Source organism: Sminthopsis crassicaudata, chromosome 3 (assembly GCF_048593235.1).
Source record: "Sminthopsis crassicaudata isolate SCR6 chromosome 3, ASM4859323v1, whole genome shotgun sequence".
In the NCBI taxonomy this organism is placed as follows: Eukaryota; Metazoa; Chordata; class Mammalia; order Dasyuromorphia; family Dasyuridae; genus Sminthopsis; species Sminthopsis crassicaudata.
In genome coordinates, this window is record NC_133619.1 from 603,645,008 (window position 1) to 603,667,961 (window position 22,954).

General features: G+C 47.1%; 1 protein-coding gene across 1 annotated transcript; it reads left to right on the forward strand.

Moving 5' to 3' along the window:
• The first annotated feature begins 467 nt into the window (after positions 1-467).
• Positions 468-10,827, forward strand: TENT5B (terminal nucleotidyltransferase 5B). Its single transcript, XM_074305685.1, has 2 exons — positions 468-907; positions 8,048-10,827. The coding sequence occupies exons 1-2, from the start codon at positions 635-637 to the stop codon at positions 9,080-9,082; spliced, it is 1,308 nt and encodes a 435-aa protein (XP_074161786.1). The 5' UTR covers positions 468-634; the 3' UTR covers positions 9,083-10,827.
• The last annotated feature ends 12,127 nt before the right edge of the window (positions 10,828-22,954 follow it).

The following is a 22,954-nucleotide window of genomic DNA, read 5'->3' on the forward strand; positions in this document are numbered from 1 at the left end:
GGTGAGGGGGTGGGACCAGATGCTATCGCAGGCCCAGCGAGTCCGGACATTTATCTTCCAGTCCTGCCATTCCGTCTCAAGGTCCTCTCTAGCTCGGACAATCCAAGTTTCCACTACCGCCCCTCGCCACAAACTTCCCACTCTTTCTCCCAAATTTCTCCGTCTCGTCGGCGACCAGAGACGGTCCCTTTAATTCCTAGAGCGGCCCAGACCTGACCTATGCGAGAGTGGAATCCCTGGGCCGGCCCGAAGGAGAGTTCGAAATCAGGTGGGAAGGGGTAAGCTCCTCAGCCAATCGCAGGCCGCCCCGGCCGAGCGGTGACGCACATGCAAAGCCGGTGGAGTCCTCTCCGCCCAATGACTGCCTGAAGGGCGGGGTGGGGGGAGCGGGGATGGGGGGGCGGATGAACGACAGCTCTGCGGACCAATGGACTGGCGGGGGACAGGCTATATGAGCTGGTCCCAGCACACCTTCGCCGGCTTTCTGGCCGGTGCACGCCGTCTGTAGTGTGGGTCGTCGGGGCCGGAGCCCGCAGAGCCGCCGTCCTCCTCCCAACACCCGCCTGCTTCCGCCCCCCCTGCTCTCCTCCCCACTCCGGGTTCTTGCCGTCGAGGCTCCGGGGTCTGGCGAGAGATGCCGTCGGAGAGCGGGGCTGCGAGCCCGGACGCGGCAGTGGTGGCGGCGGCTGCAGCGGCGCCCCCGGCCCTGGCCACCCCCGCCGCAGCCCCTCCCCTTAAAGGTGACGGCCCGAGTCCGGAGTGCCCCTCCGGGGACGCACAGCTGCGCTTCAGCCGCTTGAGCTGGACACAGGTGCAGAGGCTGGACGCTCTTCTGGGCGAGGAGGTCCCCATCCACGGACGCGGTAACTTTCCCACGCTGACGGTCCAGCCGCGCCAGATCGTGCAGGTGAGTGCGGGCCCACGCGCCCGAGGCTCAGCCGACCGTCTCTCCCCCGACCCACTCGCCGCGGTTTTTGCAGCGGGGAAGGGTGGGGGTGCTGAAAGCCCGAGCGCCCGCCCCAAGCGCTTTTGGGTTAGAGGGACTCTGCGTAAGGTAGAACTGTGAGCGAACTTTAGCACGCGGGATGTCTAAACTGGGAGGGACCTTAGAACCGGACTGTGAGGGATCTCGGCACCTCGGAACGTTTGAGCTGGGAGAACAGGGAATATTGGAGCTAAGACCCGCGGAGTGTTAGCCCTGGAAGGACCTTAGAAATTATGCGGCTTAACTTTGTTTCGCAGAGGACCACACAAGTGAGCCTCCCTTTGCACCCCCCTGTCCCTTTTCTCCCTACTTGGGCGTCTAGGAAGAGATGAGATGTGGGCTCTGGGCCGGCTCTTGTCCCCTTTGAGCCTTAGAAGCCGGATGGTGTGACTTGGGAGGCTTGAAACTGTCCCTGAAAAGTGACGCTCCGCGATGGTGCTGGAACAATCCCGAAGGTGGGGAGGGGCAGAGATGGCTCTGGCAATAAATAGGGTGTTCCTGCAACAAAATTAGCTCCCTTCCTTCCCCAGCCCCACCCCTCCCCCTCACAGTGGGGGAGCGCCCACTCAGACCAGAAATCTGGGGCTGATCCTCACCCACCCCCACCCTAAATGGAGGTCCCTTCTGCCCTTTGCTCAGTCAGGCTAACTGGCTGGGGGCTGGAATCCACCAATAGAGATATGTGCTGAGATGGTGAAACCCGCGGCTGGCGCCGGGCCAGGGGCTGCACACGCCCAGCAGACAGCGTGCTAGTGGGGGAGGAAGGAGGAATGATCGAGCCTAGCTGCCTCCCTGGAAGGGCCCTAGGCAGGTTCTGTTTCTTCTTTCCTTCTCTCACCTCTGCCCCCTACTCCCGCCTCTCCCATGTTTTTTGGCAGAAGGTGGGCTTCTATTGAGTGGGCAGGGTCTTTTCTGAAGAGGAGAGGCTGCTCTGTGGAGCCCTCTTGCAACTTAAGCTACCCTGGAACAGCCCATAGCCGCACTGATTCCCCTCCCACCCAAGCACCCAAGCCTGGACTTCTAGAGCTAAGGGGAAAGTCCCCATCTTAAAGAAACAGGAAAATCCAGCCTGGATTCCTGACATCTTGGAACAGTAACTGCCCAGGTAGCAGCCATCTGGCCAGGTGAGCCCGGCCACTCCCTGGCTTCAGCTGCTACCTCAACTGCCCAGGGTGTGCCTCTTGCCCCCTCCCCAACCATTAGGATACCGATTTGCTGCTTGCAAGGATTGGTGCCAGAAAGGTGGCCTAAAGCCAAGCTGATAAGCCCCTGAGTGGCTCCCTATGCTTGCTTCTCCATCCCCTGCTCCTCCCAATTCCCAGGGATTCCTGAATTTCTGGGATTCAGTCCAGTCCTTCTGTCTCAAGGAATTCTGGAGATTCCATGTCAGAAATTGGGCCCAGTTCCAATAGTTCAGGAGGGTAAAAATGCTTGCATAGAAGTATTGGGTTGCAAATGAGAAGTCCTGTTTCCAGCAACCACTCTGTGTGATCTAGGGAGAGTCCCCTGCCCTCAGTTTAAATTTCTGTAAAAAAGGAGGGGAGTCTTCAAACTAGAATTGCTAAGAATGTAGTTCAAGAATATATGCCCTACCTGCTTTAAGTTAACAGTTGATTTAAATTGATTTAATCAAGTTAAAATTAATTTGGGAGGAATATATTTCAGGCTGAGTGCTTGGTGGGAAATATTGCCAAAATAAATAAGATGAAGCATTTGAACTTATAGATGGTCTCAGAATCACAATGTTAGCAGATCAGAAATGGAAAAGGACTTTATAGAGGTAGTCCCAACAAATGGGAAAATGTGCTCAAGGTCACAAGAGTTAAGAAATGATATAACCAGATCTTCTGATTCTAAACTTGAGATTTCTTTCCTTTCCCCCCTTTCTAGATATATAATTGCTGCTTCATTTTAAAATTTTTGTTGCTTTCCCCTTTTTGTCTCCCTACCCTATAACAAATATGCAGAATCTAGGGCAAACCAATCCACATGTGGACACTGGCTGCAAGCGTCCTGTTAATCTACCACTTCTTCTGAAGAGTCAGGCTCAGTCAGTTGCTGAAGTCTCCTGATTGGGCACTGCATTTATCAGGGTTCTGAGGTCTTTTTCTGTAGTTTTTCCTAATTATAATCTTTTCAAATATCTTTCTGAGGGACCCTACAACTCTTTGAATTTAGAGGGGAGCCAGTACTTGGAAGGAAGGAGACAAAACTTGAGGTAGTAGAGCTAGAGCAGCTACATATGAACGAGGTTCAAGGAACTTTTTCTCATCCTTCCTCCCAGACTGCTCCCAGAATCAAGCTGGATCTAAAGATTTTGTCCACCTAATTCCTTTAGAAATTGGGTACTAATAAGTCCTTCCTGCTTCATCAATGGCCCATCTCTTTCTGACTATCAGAGTAAACCACCATTCTGTCACCTGACACCCCCCTCCCCCATAACTAATTTTATTTACAATAAGATGTGCCCATATGCCCCGAAGATCTTGGCACCTTAGGCTGCTAGCCCTGCCTACTTGCCAGTCCTCAGGGGCTAGGTTGGTCACATTGCCAGGGGCTCAGCTGTAGGTAAGTTCTGACAGCAGCCTCTAAGGCTCTCTGGGTCAGATGGATGCTCTCAGGCAGCTGGAACCCAGGGAGGTCTTAACCAAGTATGGCAACTTGGGGAAGATGAAGGGACTGGAGTCCACACCATATAAGGAGGTCCTGAAAAGAACTGAGGATGTTTAGTTTAGAGAAGAGAAGGCTTAGAAGAAGGAATGACATAGCTCCCTTCTAATAGGCAGGGGAATGACCCTCATGTGGAATAAAGCTTAGATTGCTGCAAATAGGCAAAATGAGGGAATGATTAAAGGTGTGGTGAGGTGGACCTTTCTTATAAAAGCACTTCTAACAAATCATTGGTATAGTTGTTTGTCCTTCATTCTCAAGGAGGGCCATGACATCAGGGAGGCGATACCATGAAGTGAGTTGGGTTTTTTAAGGCAAAGTCACATGCCTTATTTTCCTCTCCAGAGTTCTCTGGATCCAAAGGCAAATAGAGATCAAGATGCCCCGGAAGCAGTGGGAGACCTGGGTCTTTTTAAACTAAGGTCTTTAAGAGGTCAGTTTGACTGAGACAACATCCATTCAGTGTTTATTAAGGCTAGGTGAGAATTGAGGCAAAAAAAATAACCCCTAGCAAGATCCTCAGGATTTCTGGCTAAAAACTATTTACAAAAGTCAACATTTAGCACCTACTGGGTGCTAGGAGGTCCCTCCAAGTGAAGTAGGCAGTCTCAAGAGGAAGAGGGATGAATTCCCCTTCTAGCAGAAGTTATGGGATCACTTGGGATTAGCTTAAATGACTTCTGAGGTCCCTTTAAGTTCTGGGATCCTGCTCCTGAGGCTTTAAAATGAGAAGGGATGGCAATAGCACTTCAACATGTAGCATGAGCAATGAATACCAGCACAGCCTGTGATGCTTGAGGGGTGAGGGGGGGGTGGGAAGCTTATCTCTTACTCCTCCCTCATCTCCAAGCTGGGTCACTTCTGCACCCTGCAGAGGAAAGAGGGACCTTCTTTGGCACCCAGCAAGCAAGGCTGCCCCCTCAAATTGGGGCAGAGCTAAGCTCCTCAGAGGCACTCTTGGGTGTGTCTGGTATCCGAGGTGTCACACCTGGGAGACAACAGCTCTAGGCCGGCTGACACAGCGGCCCCAAAGCCCTGACGCTGGAGGATTTAACAAGAGTACAGCCACCTCCTCACCTAGCCAGATGCCCCAGCCCTGGGGTGGGTGGAGAGGTTGGAGGGGGAGACAGATTGTCATCTTGGGACAAGTCAGCTTGGGTGCCAGCCTATAGGTGAAAGGAAAAATAGCGTGAGAACTGTCACACTCCCACTTCTGAAGGGAGATCGCCTGTACTATCATTGTAGAGTCATTGGAAAGAGCCTTGAACCTACAGATAGGGGTCTCCCATTTAAATCTCAGCTTGCCCTAATCCTAACCCTCCGTAATTGCAGAGGAAAAGCCAGTCTTGGCTGGACCCTCATGGCATCTGACCCAAATGGCCTCCTGGCCTTCACTGGCCTGTTGAGATGTTGCTTCGATTAGCGCTCATGTGTGGGTTGGTCATCTCCCTTTCAGATGGAGACATTCCTTTTCTCTTTGCCAAAATGCTTTATGTCCTTTAGCTGCCTTGAGCCTCCCAATCCTGCCCTGGGAAGAAAAGTATACTGGGTACCCCTTTCTAACAGATGAAGAAATTGAGGCTCATAGGTGACAGTTACTAAGATCAATAATGAATCCACGATTAAACTCCAGGTCAACTGGTTTCCATTCTTGTCCATATCTCCTTTTCCTCATGGCATCAACCCCATACGTGGGATTAAGGAACTACACATTTCCATCCCCATTTTCTTACCCAGACGTCAGGAGAGTTGGTTTTATAGATCTCTGGATAGGTGCTACCAACATGGTGGTGACCAGGGAATCTCCACGGTGTTGGGGCTAAATTTGAACTCATTCCTGAATCAATCATACTCTGGCTGCTTCTTGCTAAACTGGATATGCACTTATGTTTGTAAAACATAAGGGTCACCCAACTACTAAGTGTGAATTCAGGAAGATGAGTCTTGTTTGACCCCAGGTCCAGCACTCTCCACCCAGCCATAGGTGCTTTATTTAACAAAGGCACATTGGTTGAGTTCCAGAGCACTTCACATCAATAGTTTTGTGTGTATTCTCTATATTGTCCCACCAATGCAGAGCACAGTTAAGGGGCAATAGGTTTGTCCTATGTGAAGAAGGAATTTGCAGTGATTAGCTTGGAGAAGAAAAGGTTCAGGGGAATCCAAACTGCTTTCAGGTCTCTGAAGGGCTATCATAGTGGGGCTGAGACTTTTGTTTGGTCTCAGACAAGTGAAATAGGGAGCAAATTGAGACTTGGCACATAGAACTCTGACTGTCCTGAGGACCAAGGTCATTTCAGTAGGTAGTGGCTCTGTGGAGCACTGCGCCCACTCCTACCCGACCTGGCTGCCTGTAGTCTTGGTTTTATAGACCAGTATAGGTGCTACCAACATGGTGGTGGTGACCAGGGAATCTTCACTGAGGCAAGGAGGGAAGGTTTCCTTACTCAGAAACTAGAGGGGAGCTGTTCAGCTCCAACTCCAGTTTTTTTGGGGGGGAAACAAGGTAGTTTAAAGAAAAGTACTGACACCAGAATTGGAGCAACAGGTTTGTGTCTTAGGTCCTCCACTTCCTAGCTGGGTGAGTCTGGGCAAGTGACTTCATCTCTCTGGGCCTCCAAACTCTGTAAAATGAATCAGAAGATCTTCTAAGCAAGCTTCCTTCCAGTTTTTAAACCATGGCCACCCCTTTGAGGTGGTCCTGAGTCTCCCCCTCCTCCACTACTCTGTCCCACCCTTCCAATCCCATCTCTGGCTCCCATCCCCTCCCCTTTCCAGTAAGTCTTCCTTGCCTGTCTCCACCCAGCTTGCATTGCTTGATTACTTCATGTCTCCTAGGCATTTTTATGCTTTTTATCTCCACCAGCTCAGAATTAGGGAGGGAAGCCATACAGGATCAGCTGACTTAGCACCAAGCTGGAGTTGCAGAAGCATTTGGGGTCTAGGAGCATTAGATCTTTTTGAGCATTATCTCCACTTAAGGACCGTTTCTAGCCAGCCTAGGCTGTCCCAGACCCTTGTCCAGAGGCTCAAATGAATTCTTCTTGGGGCCAGATTCCTTTCTGTGCTTTGCCTAGAGAAGCAGCCATTGGGAGGCTGTGACCCTATGCAGAGAAAGGGACCACAATGGATCCCAGATTCTGAGCACACTTTGATAATCATAGTGCTAGGTAGTGAATAGCCAAACTAGCTTGGAACTAGGAGGGTCTAGATTTCCACTCTTTCTCTCAGATGCCCTTGGCAACTTCTAAGATTCTTACAATGCAGAGGAGGTACCAGCTGCATTGGTGAAAGAAAGTTTGTTCCATATACTAATGAAATCTCAGGTCTAGTATCTGTTCTAATAAGAGGAACAGGTAATTGCTGACATTGATAGAATACCACAAGGTTTGCAAAGACCGAATATTTTCTCATTTGACTCTCCTCAACTCTGGGAAGATTATTCCCATCTTACAAATGAGGAAACTGAGGCAGACAAAGGTCAAGTGTTTTGTCTGAGTTCCCACAGCTGCTGCTTCACTTCAGGGCCAAAGGTAGGGGGCCACTCCTTGGATAATCTGGAGAGAAGCTTTCCTCTTGGGGATGGGACCGACTCGATGACATCTGGTTGGTCCAGTCCTCTGACTCAGAAATGCCTTGGATTCTTCGCCTTACTGAAAATGCCGTCAAAGAGGCTGGGTCAGATTCGATGCTGGCAGCCAAAGGAGCCGAGCCTTGGAATCAGGAACCCTGAGTCCTGCCATTTTGTGGCTATTACCCTGAGCACCAGTCGTCATCTGCAAAATGGATATGTTTTCATTCCTTACATTCCAAGGTTTTGTGAAGAAAAGCCTTTTATATAATTCAGAATAACTAGTGCTGACGTAGGACTGACTTTATCCCTGACAGAGGGCTTTATACACAGGATTTCACTTCGTCCTCACTACAATCTTGTGGGACAGGGCTCTCGGACCCATTTTCCAGAAAGGGAAACGGAGCCCCAGACATTCAGTGTTTTGCCCAAGATCTGCCCAGGAGTGATTGGCTGGGAGGCGAGATTCCAATTTTTCCTTACTGAACCCAACAATGTTCAGGGCCCTCATGGTCTAAGCTGCTTTGTGACCAGTGGATGGAAGAGACTGGACGAGTATCACTCAGCCAGTGCTAAAGCCAGCACAAGGACTTCTGCTTTTTGGCTCTTTCCCAAGCCAGGTCTGAAAGCTGCTGCACATTTATTCCCATTTATCCTCCAGCCTTCCCCTACCAAGTAGAGTGTCCCCCACACACACACACAAAATCTGATGCCTGGTAAGTGTTGGTTTTGTGGATCCTCCTCCCTCCCATCCCCCAGTTCCTCACCCCCCCCCCCCCAGACAGTTCTGTTTCCAGTCTCACCCTTTCTGTCCTCCTCAGGTGGTCCGGAAACGCCTGGAGCAGCTGAAGGTCCCTGTCCACAGCATCCGCCTCAATGGCTCCGCTGCCAGCCATGTCCTCCACCAAGACAACGGCCTGGGCTACAAGGACGTGGATCTCATCTTCCGAGTGGACCTCCAGGACGAGGCTGCCTTCCAGCTGGTGCGGGACGTGGTTATGGACTGCCTCCTGGACCTGCTCCCAGCCTGCGTGAACCGGACCAAGATCACGTCACAGACCCTGACGGAGGCCTACGTGCAGAAGCTGGTCAAGGTGTGCACAGACACCGACCGCTGGAGCCTCATCTCCCTGTTCAACAACAGTGGCAAGAACGTGGAGCTGAAGTTCGTGGACCGCCTGAGGCGCCAGTTTGAGTTCAGCGTAGACTCTTTCCAGATCATCCTGGACTCGATGCTTTTGTACGGCCAGTGCTCGTCCACCCCCATGTCCCAGGCCTTCCACCCTACGGTGATGGGAGAGAGCCTATACGGGGACTTCGAGGAGGCCCTGGAGCACCTGAAGCTCCGGCTGATCGCCACCCACAATCCGGAAGAGATCCGAGGGGGGGGCCTGCTCAAGTACTGCCACCTGCTGGTGCGCGGCTTCCGGCCCTGCCCGGGCACCGACACCCAGGCACTCCAGCGCTACATGTGCTCGCGCTTTTTCATCGACTTTCCAGACTTGGGGGAGCAGAGGCGCAAGCTGGAGCGCTACCTGCAGGCCCACTTTGGTGGGGGCACGGGGCCCACCTCCTACGCCTGCCTGGTGACCCTGCACCGGGTAGTTAACGAGAGCACTGTCTGCCTCATGGGCCACGAGCGCCGCCAGACGCTGGACCTCATCGCCATGCTGGCCTTGCGGGCGCTGGCCGAGCAGGGCCTTGTGGGCTGCACTGCCTTGGCCTGGCACTACCAGCCCACTTCCTACCCTGGCAGTGATGGGGCCACCCCTACCCTCAACTACTACGTGACCCCCCTGCAGCCTCTCCTGGCCTGCACCCACTCCTCTTACCCGACCTGGCTGCCTTGTAGCTGAGCCGAGGGGATGGGGCAGCGGGGTTCCCCATCCTCACCCCTGGGACCTGAGCCAGCGAGGGGAACAGATCCCCAACCGCACCGGGCTCCAGCTCTGTTAGACTTACCGATTTGCTGTTGGGTTGGGGGTGGGATGTGGGTTGGGATGTCTAAGGGCTTATTAATGATTGAGTCCAGCCTAGAGGGGGAACAGGGCCACGGCCTTGGGGGATGGAGGGAGCCGTTCACAGCATGGGGTCAGTCTGGTCTCAGTTCTTTTAAGTCTTGTCAGAGCTACCCCACTGAGGACTCCATTCCTCCAGTCATGGCTGAAAACCTCCAAGAGAACAAACTGCAGGCTCTGAAGGGGCCACCTCCCTCCACTCGTGGATTTTGGGGGGGGAACAGCAAAAGGCTGTCTGGGGCCAAGCCTGAGGAACAAGGGGGGGAGGGAGCAGCAGATATGGGGCTGATTATGTGTGTGGCCAAAGACTACTGGGAGGGAATTCTCTGTACAGGAGCCTGGCTGATGGGATTTCTAAGCTCCCTGGGGGTCATCCTGCTCATCCTTAATGAGGGCCTCTTACTGCCTAGAGCACAAGTCAGGTAGGCCAAGACTAGTCTGGAAAAGAAAAGAACTATAAGCCATTTTAGGGGACAGTGAGCCATGGGGAGTAGCTATCTGGGCAGATTTGGCCAGCTATAACTTGTTTAGTTGGCAGGGGCTGGGAATGGCATAATGCCAGCCCAGCCTGGGCCTCCAACACTAAAGCCAAATGTTATCCTGTGATATCTGCACCAGCAGCCTGGATTTCCTCCTCCCCTAACAGTCCCCTCAAGGAAGAACTGACCTCGGGAAAACTGGATGGAGATGGTGAGCTTGGGAGGAAGGGTTACTTACAGGCTGGGACAGATCGGGACGGCTAGGTACCTCAGTGCCAGCGCTGGTCTCAGAAGCTTCCCAGCTGTGGGATCCTGGACAAGTTACCCTGTCTGCCTCAGTGTCTCATGTAAAATGAGCAGGATGGCATGTCAACCCAAACCAGGAGGATTGGACACCTGGAAACTACTCAAATGACTTGATCAGCCCCCAACTGCCCTGCTCCTTAGGGAGGGGGCCGTTTCCTGAGTCTTAACATTTTTGATTGTGTTCATTGTAGTGGGGAAAGGGAGGGATCTCCCTGTGAACTCCAGTATTTCTTTACTCCCAGCTGAATTAAGTCTTAGATTGTAAGGATTTTCCCCTCAAGAGCCAAGCCTTGACCCTGCAACGAGTGGTTTGTTTGGAGCTAAAGGGAATGGTACTTTCCTAAGGGTGATAGGGGGGGGTCTATAAGTGGTCTTCCTTTTTCATCTCCTCCTTCCCCCCCCCCACCCACCAGATTTGAATTGTTTTCTCCACAGACTCAGGTGTGACTTCTTCCCTGAAGTAGAAGGGGCTATGAAAGTCCCAATTTATTCTTTAGAAGCCCAAACACTCGCCACTCCTGAAGAGACCCTGGGTTAGGACATCAGGCCAATTAGACCCTGAGAGGGGGTGGAGCTGGGAAGATGCCAATTAACTCTGGGTATACCCCTTCCTTCCCTCAGGAGCCCAACTCCCCCACCTCTGGGTGCTAGGTGTTTTTAAGGGGGGAGATCATTAGGAAGGAGGGAAACTGGAGTTCACTGAGGGAGGGATCTCAAGTGTGGGAGGGAGAGACAGCAGGGCTACTAAACCCATGAACCTCTCATGAAATAAAATAATAAAAGTTTCTATTTTCTCTATTTGGAATCTGTGTGCTCTGTCTTGGGGAGGAGCAGACCCGAACCACGTCCTGTTCTCCCCTTACTTGTATTTTAACTTGACTGGGGACTGGAGGCCAGGAAAGGGACATTCTTCTTTAACTATGGCAGTTGTATAGATTAAACCACCTGCTTAAGGTCATTGGATCCGGTGGAGGGTGGGAAGGGGATCTATGCAAGACAACCCATCCTAGGAGTAAGATGGTCTGTTTTGGCCTGAAGGACATGACCTGGAGGCCTTGGCCATCCCAGGCAGGCAGAAGTCATCGGGCCATCTCTGGGGAAGAGATAACCCACATAACCTTAACAGGAGGCCAATGGAGCTTGGAGAGCCTTCAGGGAAGGGAAGACTACCAGGCAGTGCTTTCTCTAAGCTGGCTCAAGTCAGGTTTTCCTTTCAAGTGAAACCTGAACTTTCTAGGCTCTGAAATGTTAGGAAATTAATCCAAAGGTCACATAGTCCAGTGAGCCTCAGAGCTGAGCCTTTGAACCCATGCTTAGTCCGCTGTGCTTCTACATTGCTTCTGCACCTTCTGCCTTTGTAGGCCTGGGTGGGCTGGGAACCCACAATGAGTGGCCAGTTCTTGCCCAGAGATGATTGGGTTTAGGAGGGAACCATCTCTCCAATTGCTCTCCATCTGTTAATTTTTGGCTGGGAGTGGTGGGGGTGGGAGGGAAATGTAAATATGAGAGACCTGGGCCTATTGGGAAATACAACCTCCATGGAAAAAAAGCCAGTTTGGTTCCCCAGCACCCCTGGGCATTGGCTCTGGGCCTGCCTCCATCAGTGCTGACACAGGATTATGAGCAAAAGGATAGGAGTAGACAGCTTCTGGCCCTGGGTCATTGCCCAGGGCTGGGAAGGGGCCCTCATTCTCTGGGATAAGTCCCTGTCAGCAACACAAAGGCATCTTTAAACCTAGCATGGAGCCCATCCAAAAGTATGTGATGACTGGGGGTGGCCACTGAGGGCCCTGGAAGGGAGAGGTCATCACCCCGAGGCACCTGCCAGCCCTGTCACTATGACAATACCAGCTGCTGTTTACCAAAGTCCCTTTCATCCAGAAATCTCAAAAGCCCTTACTTATTCACCCTCATTAGGAGCCTCTGAAGTGGTGAGTTTGATGTAGAAAAAGCCAGGCAGTGAGCAGGTGAGTCAGGACACAGGAGTCTTGGCACCCAGCCTGCCCCCGGTCTAACCCAAAAGTTCTCTCAGACCATCTTCCTTCCCTCCTGCTCACTTTAGGTGGCTTAGGACACTTGCTGGACCAAAGCCTATTAATGGGGCTCCTTAATGTAAGTGATGGAATAAAGGAAGGCTATAAAAGCAGCTCAGAATCTCTTTTCCAACCAGTTTCCCTGCCTCAAGTCCTTCCCCTTCCACATCCATCCTTATCTAGGTAGCCTGGTGAATTTGAATGCAGTTCTGACTCCTTTGCTCAAGAATCTTCACTGGCTCCCAACTACCAAAAGGCACCTAAAGCACTCCAGTCTGTCATCACTAGCTTTTCCAGTCTTCTCTGCTATTATTCCCCACTACTCCAACACTGACAATGCCTGAACTTTCTCTGCTCAGATTTCTCCCTACACCTGGAACGTCCTGTACCCCCTTCTATCACTTTTGCCTAGGCAATCTATATGCATCCTTCAAGGCTCAGTTCAAATATCACCCCTCCGGAAAGCTTCCTTGATGTCCCTAGGAGGCAATGCTCTCTCATTCTCTCAGCTTTCCCTAGAATACTCCATCTCTGCTTCATCCCCCACTTTCCTTGATCTTATATGAACCATGTACATGGCACATTGCCTAATAGAATATACATTCGTTGAAAGCAAAAACTCTATCCCACAATCCTATGCATAGGACTTTATACTTAGGAGCTATTGAACGTGTATATGTGTGAATACACACAAGTATATGCCTATGTTTATATATACATTGATGTCAATGAATAGCTCTGCTCCCGGAAGTAAATTCAGCTATGAGTGGTTAGATATGACTGTACTGCCCTGGGGAAGGGATCTAAGTAAGCAAGGACCAATGTGTGTACATAAGGTTTTATTTATGTGTGTACGAATGAGTGTATCTGTGCAAGAGGATGACAAGCAATAGCCCCAATTGTGATGAGGCATGTTAAGACTATGCTGAGCAACAGAAAACACCAAGGACATTATTTATATCTGTGACACTGTTTCTCCAGCATTAGATAACTGCCCCTGCCACTTGGTGCCAATTGGCTGAATGTCAGAGCTTTAAAAGGGACCTTTAATACATAAAAGGTCAGAACTGAAGAAAGCTTTAGAGAATGTCAGAGCTAGGGGAATGGAAGGAATCAAGTTGTTTTTTATGTTAAACATGGTAGAAATATATGTTAAATCCAATATATCCATACACATTGATACAGTTAGTTATCTTGCTGCACAAGAAAAATCAAACCAAACATGAAAAAAATGGGAAAGAAAACAAAATGCAAACAAACAAGAAGAATGAGAATGCTGTGTTGTGAACCACACTCAGTCCCCCCAGTCCTCTCTCTGGGTACAGATGGCTCTCTCCATCACAAGGTCATTGGAACTGGTCTGAATCACTTCTTTGTTGCATGTCCATCAGAATTGATCATCCTATAATCTTGCTGTTGCCGTGTATAATGATCTGATTCTGCTCATTTCACTCAGCATTTACATAAAATATAAAGTCTCTCCAAGCCTCTCTGTATTCATCCTGCTGATCGTTTCTTACAGAACAATAATATTCCATAACATTCATATACCATAATTTATTCAGCCAATCTCCAATTGATGGGCATCCACTCAGTTTCCAGTTTCTAGCCACTATAAAAAGGGCTGCCACAAACATTTTGGCACATACAGGTCCCTTTCCCTCCTTTAAGATCTCTTTGGGATATAAGCCCAGGAGTAACACTGCTGGGTCAAAGGGTATGCACAGTTCGATAACTTTTTGGGCATAGTTCCAAATTTCTCTCCAGAATGGTTGGATTTGTTCACAACTCCACCAACAATGTATTAGTGTCCCAGTTTTCCCACATCCCCTCCAACATTCATCATTATTTGTTCCTGTCATCTTAGCCAATCTGACAGGTGTGTAATAATATCTGAGTTGTCTTAATTTGCATTTCTCTGATCAATAATGGAAATCAAGCATTTACTAAGCACCCATTATGTATCAGGCACTGTGCTAAACACTTTATAAATAGTATTTCACAAAAATCCTTAAAAGATAGTTACTATTATTATTATCTCTGTTTTACATTTAGGAAACTGAGGCATAGATGGAATGAATTGCCCAGGTGACATAGTAAGCACTAGAGGCTAGATTCGAACTCAGGCCCAGCACTCTTTCTATTGTACCATCTAGCTGCCAACTGAATCATAGTGCTATAAAAATGGGAGTTTGTTCTGTAAAAAAAAGATGAACAAGTTCACTGTAGAAAGGCCTGGAAAGATTCACACGAATTGATAGTGAGTGAATCAAGCAGAACTAGGGAAACATTGTATACAATAGTAGCAAGAAAGTGTTACAATCAACTATGAAAGGCTTGGTTCTTCTAAGTAGTTTAGTGATCCAAAGCAATCCCAATAGACTTTGAGCAGAAAATGCCATCTGCATCCAGAAAAAAAACTAAGGCGACCGAATGTAAATCAACACAGCCTATATTCACTTCTTTTTCCTGGTTTTTTTTTTTCCTCTCTCTCCCATGGTTTTTCCCTTTTGTTCTGATTTTTTTTCTCCCAACATGATAAAGCAACATGTATTGAAAATAAACTCGCTATAATAAAAAAATAAAAATGGGAATTGTCACCAAAGAGAAAGACAGACATTCCTATCTCTAGAGATAGCTATACAGCACTAGTGTCGGGAATCTGATCTCACACCTAGCTCAGACACTTACTAGATGTGGACGAATCACTTAACTGCCCTCTGCCTCAGTTTCCTCAATTATAAAATAGAGATAACAGCACCTCCCTTTCAGGGTTGCCGTGAGAGTCAAATGACATAGAGTTTGTAAGCTGCTTAACACAGGCTTGCACATGGTCGGTGCTTAATAAATACTTATGCCCTCCTACCCTGTGACACCCTACACCAAAATTTCTTCCCTGATCACTATTCTCCTTATGCTGTTTTCTCTCCCTATTTCATATATTTATTTATTTAAGCTTTAATTTATGTTATTTTTTTTCTGAGGCAATTGGGGTTAAGTGACTTGCTCAGGGTCACACAGCCAGGAAGTGTTAAGTGAGGCCAAATTTGAACTCAGGTCCTCCTGACTTCGGGGCTGGTGCTCTATTCACTTCATTGCCCCAAACTGTCAATTTTCTATGACCACAGGGTGAGGGAGCATCCCCATCTGTAGGGCATAGGGTGCCTAATGCACAAAGCTAGCTCCTCTCTAGCTCTGTCTCTGCTATGAGCTCCAACAGTTCCTACGGCATCGTTCATTGGCCAATATATTTAGAAAACAGCCTCATGGGAAGAACATCTCTGACTCTGAGCCCAGGCCAGGCCAGGAGCCCACGTCGATCAGTCAGCATTGGCGTCAGCAGCTTGGCTAATGAGCCCTGATCCTAGGCCATGAGTCCCTCCTGCTCTGGTGTTTAATTCTCCAGAGGGCCAGGGGAGATTGGGGGTAGATGAATGGGGAGGAACAGCTCAGGACTCCCCCTGGCAACATGGGTATTGGGGTGCCACCCTTGGTTTCCCAAACCCCTTTTGGATTTGTCTCCCCAGTACTTGACACATAGGTTCTTTTCATTCATTTGTATGGTTAGTTCTGTATCTATAACTTTGTATCTATGTGAATTTAATACATGTGTTTACTTATTACAACACTTACAATAAATGTTTACTTATTGGGCTTTTAGAATCTAATACATTGTTCACTACCATCCCCACTTCTCATCTGCCTTGTGAATGGGCCATCATGGACTAGTGGCGGGGAGGAAGGGCAGAGATGGCAACAACCTTTCTCTGCTGAGATGTTGCCTTCTGCCTCTGTGTATCTCAGTCCCAATCTCTGTGGTCAGGTTCCATCTAAAAGAGTGGATATAGTTCTGGGTGCCATATTGTGAGGGACAGTGAGGATCCAACAGTAGCCCCGTGCTGCATTCTGGAGAAAGAGAGACCAAAAAAGATTCACTCCTTGTTTTCAAGGACTTTACATTTGATGTGTGAAAACCAACTTTCCTTCAGTCCAGAAGAAGTCATCCAGGAGGGGGCGAGGCCTGGAGAACAGGTCATCTACAGTCCAGCTTCTTTTAATTGTGGTTCAAGACCCCATATAGGATCTTGTCACTGAATTTAAGGGTTGTGAAATTGTGATTTATCATCAACTAATGGTTTATATCCTTATGTTATATACCTATATACCCAGGGTCATGTAAAAATTTCTCAGGTGAGTAAAAATAGTTTAAGAAGCCATGAATTATTTGAAGGACCTTGGAATGTTTAGAATGGAGAAGAGAAGACTTAGGAAGTTACATTAAAGTGATTTTAAAATATAAATTTATATATATATATATACATGTATAATTTAATATAAAATTAGAAACATACATTAAATATATATTGTTTTGCTTGACCCCAAAGAACAAAAGTGGCAAGGGTGGGAGAAAATAAAGGAGGGAGGCTGGGGAATAGAACATTTTGCCCAAACTTTCAAGAAACTATAGCAAGCATATCAGCAATCCCTGTGTAAACCAGCTCAGCAGAGGAGGGAGATGTCTCCCCCAAACATATGAAGACTTTCCTTGGCAGAATGGGCAGATGACAACATTTTGTTCCAATGGCCATGGAGATGATGGAAATAGGTGCTAAGGAGCTTTATAGCACTTAGAGCTAGATCATCACCGTCGTCCTGATTTTGCCCTGGCACTGGAATTGGATGACTGGAAGAAAGACTAAAGGGGATAACTGTACAACTCTGCCTCCTTTCAATCTAATTCACGCACAAGTCAAGACATCACCCTGGGACAGTCTTCATCGAGAACAGAAGGGCAAGCCACAATCTTTCCCACTTATATTATGGTCATTTGTCTCATTATTTGTGTCATAGGCCAAGGCCAAGATGGAGCATCTGCCAGCTATAGGAGAGGCTTAACATTTATTTATTGAATGAATTGATAAATGAATAAAATTCCAGGGAAGCAAATTTCAATTCAATGTAAGAAAATGGGGTAGTATTAAATGATCTCTGACGTTCTTTCTAGCTCTGAGATAGGATCTAAGAGCAAGTACAAGAATTGAGGTCTCAGGTCTTTGGACTCTAATGATGATAATGTTAATGAAGATGATGACAGATCACTCCAAGAGTAAGGATAAGAGACAGGCAACCTAATTTACATATGCAAATGAATACTAGATTATTTGCAAAACTCCTGTATGCCTTAGACTTAAGGGAGAAAAGAGGAGCTCCGCCTGTCTCTCCTCAGTTCCATCCAAGCCTCTCATTCCCAGCTGGCCCTTATTTGTAAGATGCTTAGGCACACAGTAGGTTTTATATAAATGGTTATTCCTCCTCCTTCCCTAAACCTTCAGCTTTCCCCTTCATTTCAGTCCAGACAGAATCTTCCAGGAGTCCCCAGCCAAGAGCACTACCTCATTCCCTCTCCTGAATAAGGCAGAGGATTTAGGAAGGAGAATAGGAATCCATTAGGAGGTGGGCCCATAGAGTTTGTGGGACTCTCCAAGTGGCAGCCCCACTCTCATTTCCCTCATCAATGCTCTCTATCCCCTTCCTCTTCTCCCAGGTATATGAGCTCTTCAAATGTTCATTGTAGCCTGCACTCTTAGCTGGACGCTCTTGACACTTAAACCTTTCTGAGCCTTAGATAACTATAAAGTGGAGGAAATGATACTTACACTTCCTACTTCACAAGCATAAAAAAAAAAAAAAAAAAAAAAAAAAAAAAAGCTTGTCAATCTGAGGGTAAGCCATGAAATGGTTTGTCATTGTTATTATTATTATTGCTATTGTTGTTTATTAATGTTGTGTTGTCATTTATAGTTGGCCCCAGATGTTTAACTGGAAGATTTTTTCCTCTATTTCCCATCCTTCCTCTGTGGGATTGTCAGTCCTCCAGTGTATTCTGGACACATTATGGGAAAAAATCCTTGGATGTTTTCAGGAGATGGATTAAAATGGGATTAAGTCCAACAATCTCATTTTACAGATGGGGAAACTGAGGTTTAAGATCACATAGGTAACCTGTAGTAAGTAGAGCCAAGTGATAAATGCAAGTCTCCCACCTCCAAATCCATAGCAATTTCTAATACACCAAAGTGCTCCTTTAGGCAGAAAGAGGAGATAGTTCCTGCCTTCCAAGAGGCCTCTGCCTCTGCTTTCAGAGACTCCACCTCATCTGGATGGAGGACATATATCCTGGGAGGGAATAAGGAAGCCTCTAGGTCTTGTTCCCTTAGGGTGGGTGGGCAGAAACTGAAGCTAAGAAGAGTTGAAGTGGGAGAGCAGGTGACCATAGGAGCAGCAGCCCCAGGTTCCCCAGAGCCCTGGGCACAAATTGAAACTTGATCCCCAACCCCTCCTGGGGTCACGAGAAAGCCTGGAAGGAGTTTTCTTATCCACTGAGTGGCTGATTTTTATCTTCACATAACTTGGGACAGATAGTAAGAATGTTTGTTGTTACACCCAAGGGAAACCTGCCCAGCTTGGTAGAGCAGAGACAAGAAAAATGAAAATCTGGAGAGAGACAGATGACTGTGGTCTACTCTTTCTGGAGCAAAGGGGAAGGGAGGAGTATCTGAACCAGCCTAGTGGAGTTCAGTGGCTAAACTAGTTGGGTTCAATAATATCAGGAGGGAGGCGAAGGGTCTGATGGATGACTGACCTGTAGGAAACACCATTAATGTTACAATGAGAATGAACTTTGGAAGAGAGAATATCAGAGTCGGGGGGGGGGTGGTCTTGGAACATGAGATGTCAGAGCTGGGAAGGCTCTTAGAAGACAGGATATCAGAGCTGGGAGGGCTCTTGGAACCCAGAATATCAAGTAAGAGAGACCAGGCCCTACTCCTGAACTTTCATCCTTAATATTCTATCCATTTCCAAAACTTCTCATTTCTACCTTTAGAGTAACTCCCCTCCATATCTTATTCTTGGGGCAGTTAAGGGGAACAGTGGCTAGAGGGTCAGCCCTAGAGTCAGGAGGACTTGAGTTCAAATTCTTCATCAGGTACTTCTTAGCTATGTGACCCTGGGAAAGTCATTTAACCTTATTTGCTTCAGTTTCTTTATCTGTAAAATGTGTGAAGAAGGAAATGACAGACCATTCCAGTACCTTTACCAAGAAAACCCCAAAGGGGAGCATGAACAGTCAGACACCATTGAAAAATGACTAAAATGGCAATATATCTCATTCTCAACACAGACACACACACGCGCACACACACACACCATTCTAGTTCAAGCCCTCAGCACCTCTTGCCCAAACTACCTTACTAGCTTAATTAATCTCCTTGATTTAAATCACTCCTTATTACAAATCCATCCTCCAACCATCAACCAAAGTTAATTTCCCCCTCCTGCCCACTCCCATTTAATATCCCTAGTAGGTTCCTATGACCATGAGATCAGATATAGAATCCTCTGTTTCACATTTGAAGTTCTTTACAACATTGGTTCTCCCCTTCTCCCCTTCTTGCTTTTACTCCTGTCTATACCTTCTACAGTCCAGGAACACTGGCCTTCTCATAATCTAATTTTTACTCCTGTCCACACCTTCTACAACCCACTCTGAGATTTCCATCTATCTACTCTGTAGGTATCTAATCTGCACCTAGTTATTGACATGTTGTCTCCCCCATTAGAATCTCATCCCTTGACGACGGGAACTCTGTGTTCTTTGTATCCCAGCCTGAGCACAGTGTCTGAGACACAGTAAACAATAAATGCTTATTTAGGTAACTGGGGAAAAAAATCTTTGAAGTATGTTTCTCTGATAAAGGTCTCATAACTAAGATATATAAGGAACTGATTCAGAGTTATGACTAAGAGCCATTTCCTAATGGATAAATGGTCAAAAAATGTGAAAGGCAATTTTCAAAGGAAAACATCAAAGCTATCAACAACCATGCAGGGGGAAAAATGCCCTAAATCACTACTAATTAGAGAAATATAAATCAAAATAACTCTGAGGTTCCCCCTCAGCCCTATCAGACCGACAAAGATGACAGAAGAGAAAAAGGACAAATGCTGGAAGGACTGTGGGAAAAGAGACACACTAATGCACTGTTCCTGGAGCTGTGAATTGGCCCAATCATTCTGGAAAACAATTGGGAACTACGCCCAAAACTTACAAAACTATGAATATCCTTTGACCCAGCTAGACCATTCTACCTCCCCACAAAGAAGAAAAGCTTCCATATATACATTCATTTCATGAAAAGCAAAAACTGGAAATCAAGCATTCTCCTATGGGAGAATGATTAATCAAAGTATACGTGAATGAAATGGAATATTATTCTATCATAAGAAATAATGACACAGACACTTTCAGAGGAAATTCAGAAAGTATCTATGAACTGATTGAGAGTGAGTTGAGCAGAACCAGAAGAATGATTTATACAATGATAAAAACATTATAGAGAAAAACAATTGTGAAAGACTTTAGAAGACTAAGTAATGCAATGTATACCACTAGTCCAAAAGAAGAGGAAACACATACTATTTAGCTCCAGAGAGAGAGGACATGAACTTAAAATTCAGAAAGAAACATACATTTGGACATGGCCAAGGTGGGAATTTGTTTTTCCTGAAGAATGTATGCGTAGAGAACTAATTTTTTTTTTTTTTTTTTTTTTTTTAATTTGCTCAATGAATTAGGGGAAGGGAATATTCTGGAAAGGGCAGATTAATTAAAAATATCTTTTTTACTATAAATTTTATTTTTTTAACTAATTTACTAAATTTGTTACTAAATTACAAATTTTACTAAAAAAGGAAAAACTATAAAAAACAAACTATATTCTAAAAAAAACTTTAGGATATAGAATGTCAGAGCTAGGAGGGACCTTGAAACATAGAATGTTGCTGGGAAGGGACTTAAAGAGTCAGAATTGGGAAGTCCCTTAGACCATGGAATGTCAGAGCTGGGAGGGGCCTTTTTAAAGATCAAACTCCTTCTTTTACAAAAGCAAAAACAGGATAAGAGGAGAAAGCTCTCAGCCAAGATTGCAGAGCTAAGGCTAAAGAAATAATAAAGCTCTTGGGCCTTTGCTCCCAATCCCTTCTCCCGCACTAGTGCTTCCCTCCTCTCCCCTCCTCCTCAGCTGGGCAGAACCAAGGCTGGCACCCAGCATTTTCTGAATAACCCAGGGGTGAGTAAGAACTGCTTCCACTATCCAAGCAGAGAAGGGACAGGCTAGAGCTCTCCCTGTCCCTAAGTAAGGCCCTGCCCTTAAGTTAGGGAGTGTGAGTGTGTGTGTAAGCCCCGCTGGGGAGGGAAGGGGCAACAGCTCCACTGAATTTTCCTGGTTCCACTGTGGAAATCTCATTAGCTTCACTCATAGTTAGTCCTCGCCATTCACACACAACACACAAAGGCACCCTCTCATAGCCATTCTATAGAGAGGGTAGAGCAGAACAAAGATCCTCTTCTTGGAGTCAGGAGACCTGGATACTTCTCTCACTTTGGCCGTTTTGATTACCTTGTGAACTTGGCAAATCATAGCCCTTTCCTGAGCCTGTTTCCCTACCTGTCCAGGTCAAACGCCCTATCTGGTGTTTATCTCTGGCAAAGATACTCGAATGATTTGCCATTTCCTTCTCCAGTTCATTTTACAAATGGGGAAACTGAGGCAAACAGGGTTTAAGTGATTTGCCCAGGGTCACCCAGCCATTAAGTGTCTGAGACTAGATTTAAACTCAGGAAGATGAGCCTGACTCCAGGAGTTTGGCATTCTATCCATTGTGCCACTTAGCTGTCCAACCATTTAATAAATATTGACTGTTGATTGAGCTGGCTGGTTTATTTTTTTTTCTCCCTCATACCTCCAGGGTATAGCAGAGTGACATATGGCAGATATTTAAAGGCTTGTTGAATGATCTTGAATGGACTATTAGAGCCATATTTGGGGATTCTCATTTGGGGAAATAACTCAATAAGATTAACCAAGTCATGATATGTAGGTAGGATTTCACATATTGAGTAAAATTTGCCCTGATGGGATCAACAAATCAGAAGACTAATTCTAAATACTCTTATCTGATTATCATTTTACTTAGTCATTCCCATGTAGATGAATGGCATATCTCTCACCCTCTCACCCCTGCACCCTATTTATTCCAGAGTATTCTTGGATTGGCTGTCCTTGAGTTTTTTGCTCCTCCCACCTTTTGTTTCACTGAAACCTTGTCTGCCCAAGTGATGGAAGCTGAGGTCTGTGTGGAGAAGGGTGACAGGTAGTCTTTGCAGCAGGAACCTGGGGGGGTGTGAAAGGATCACAATCTAAAGGGTCCCTCAGGCCCCCCACCCCCTCCCCCATCCCGTATCACTCACTAAGCCTTTGGAGTCATCTTCTACCATGTAACCTGATGGGTGTTTTTAATATATTCAAGAAAGTTTATGATTTCCTTTAACAGTTACATTTTTCAGAAGTTGGAAGTGACAGTGAAGCTCCTTGCTTATATCATAAAAACAATTTGTTTCCCATGGGAACCCCAATCTTCCATTCAAAGTCAAGGGCAAATAGGACTCAATATGCAGAAATTCATTTCACAGGCAGAGACTCCGCCACTGTTTTGGAAATCAAGGGACAGATGTTCCAGCTACTGAGTACCCCAGAGCACAGGGACACGGGTGAAAGGAATGCTCTAGGATGGGGAGGGACATTCAGGGAAGACTTCCTGGCAGAGGCATTCTGGACAGGCAGCCACGGCCCAGCTGACAGGGATGGTTCCCAGACCGAGGAGCCGATGGCACTGCCCCATTCCTGGCTGGGATCCTTTATGAACCCCTAATTATCTCTGACACTCAGGGAGCTCCACACCCCACTCATAGCCTTGGCATCTCCCTAGCCAAGGGCTGCAGGGACAGGAGGAAGAGAGGCCACATTTGGCCCTCTGCCCCCCAACCTCCT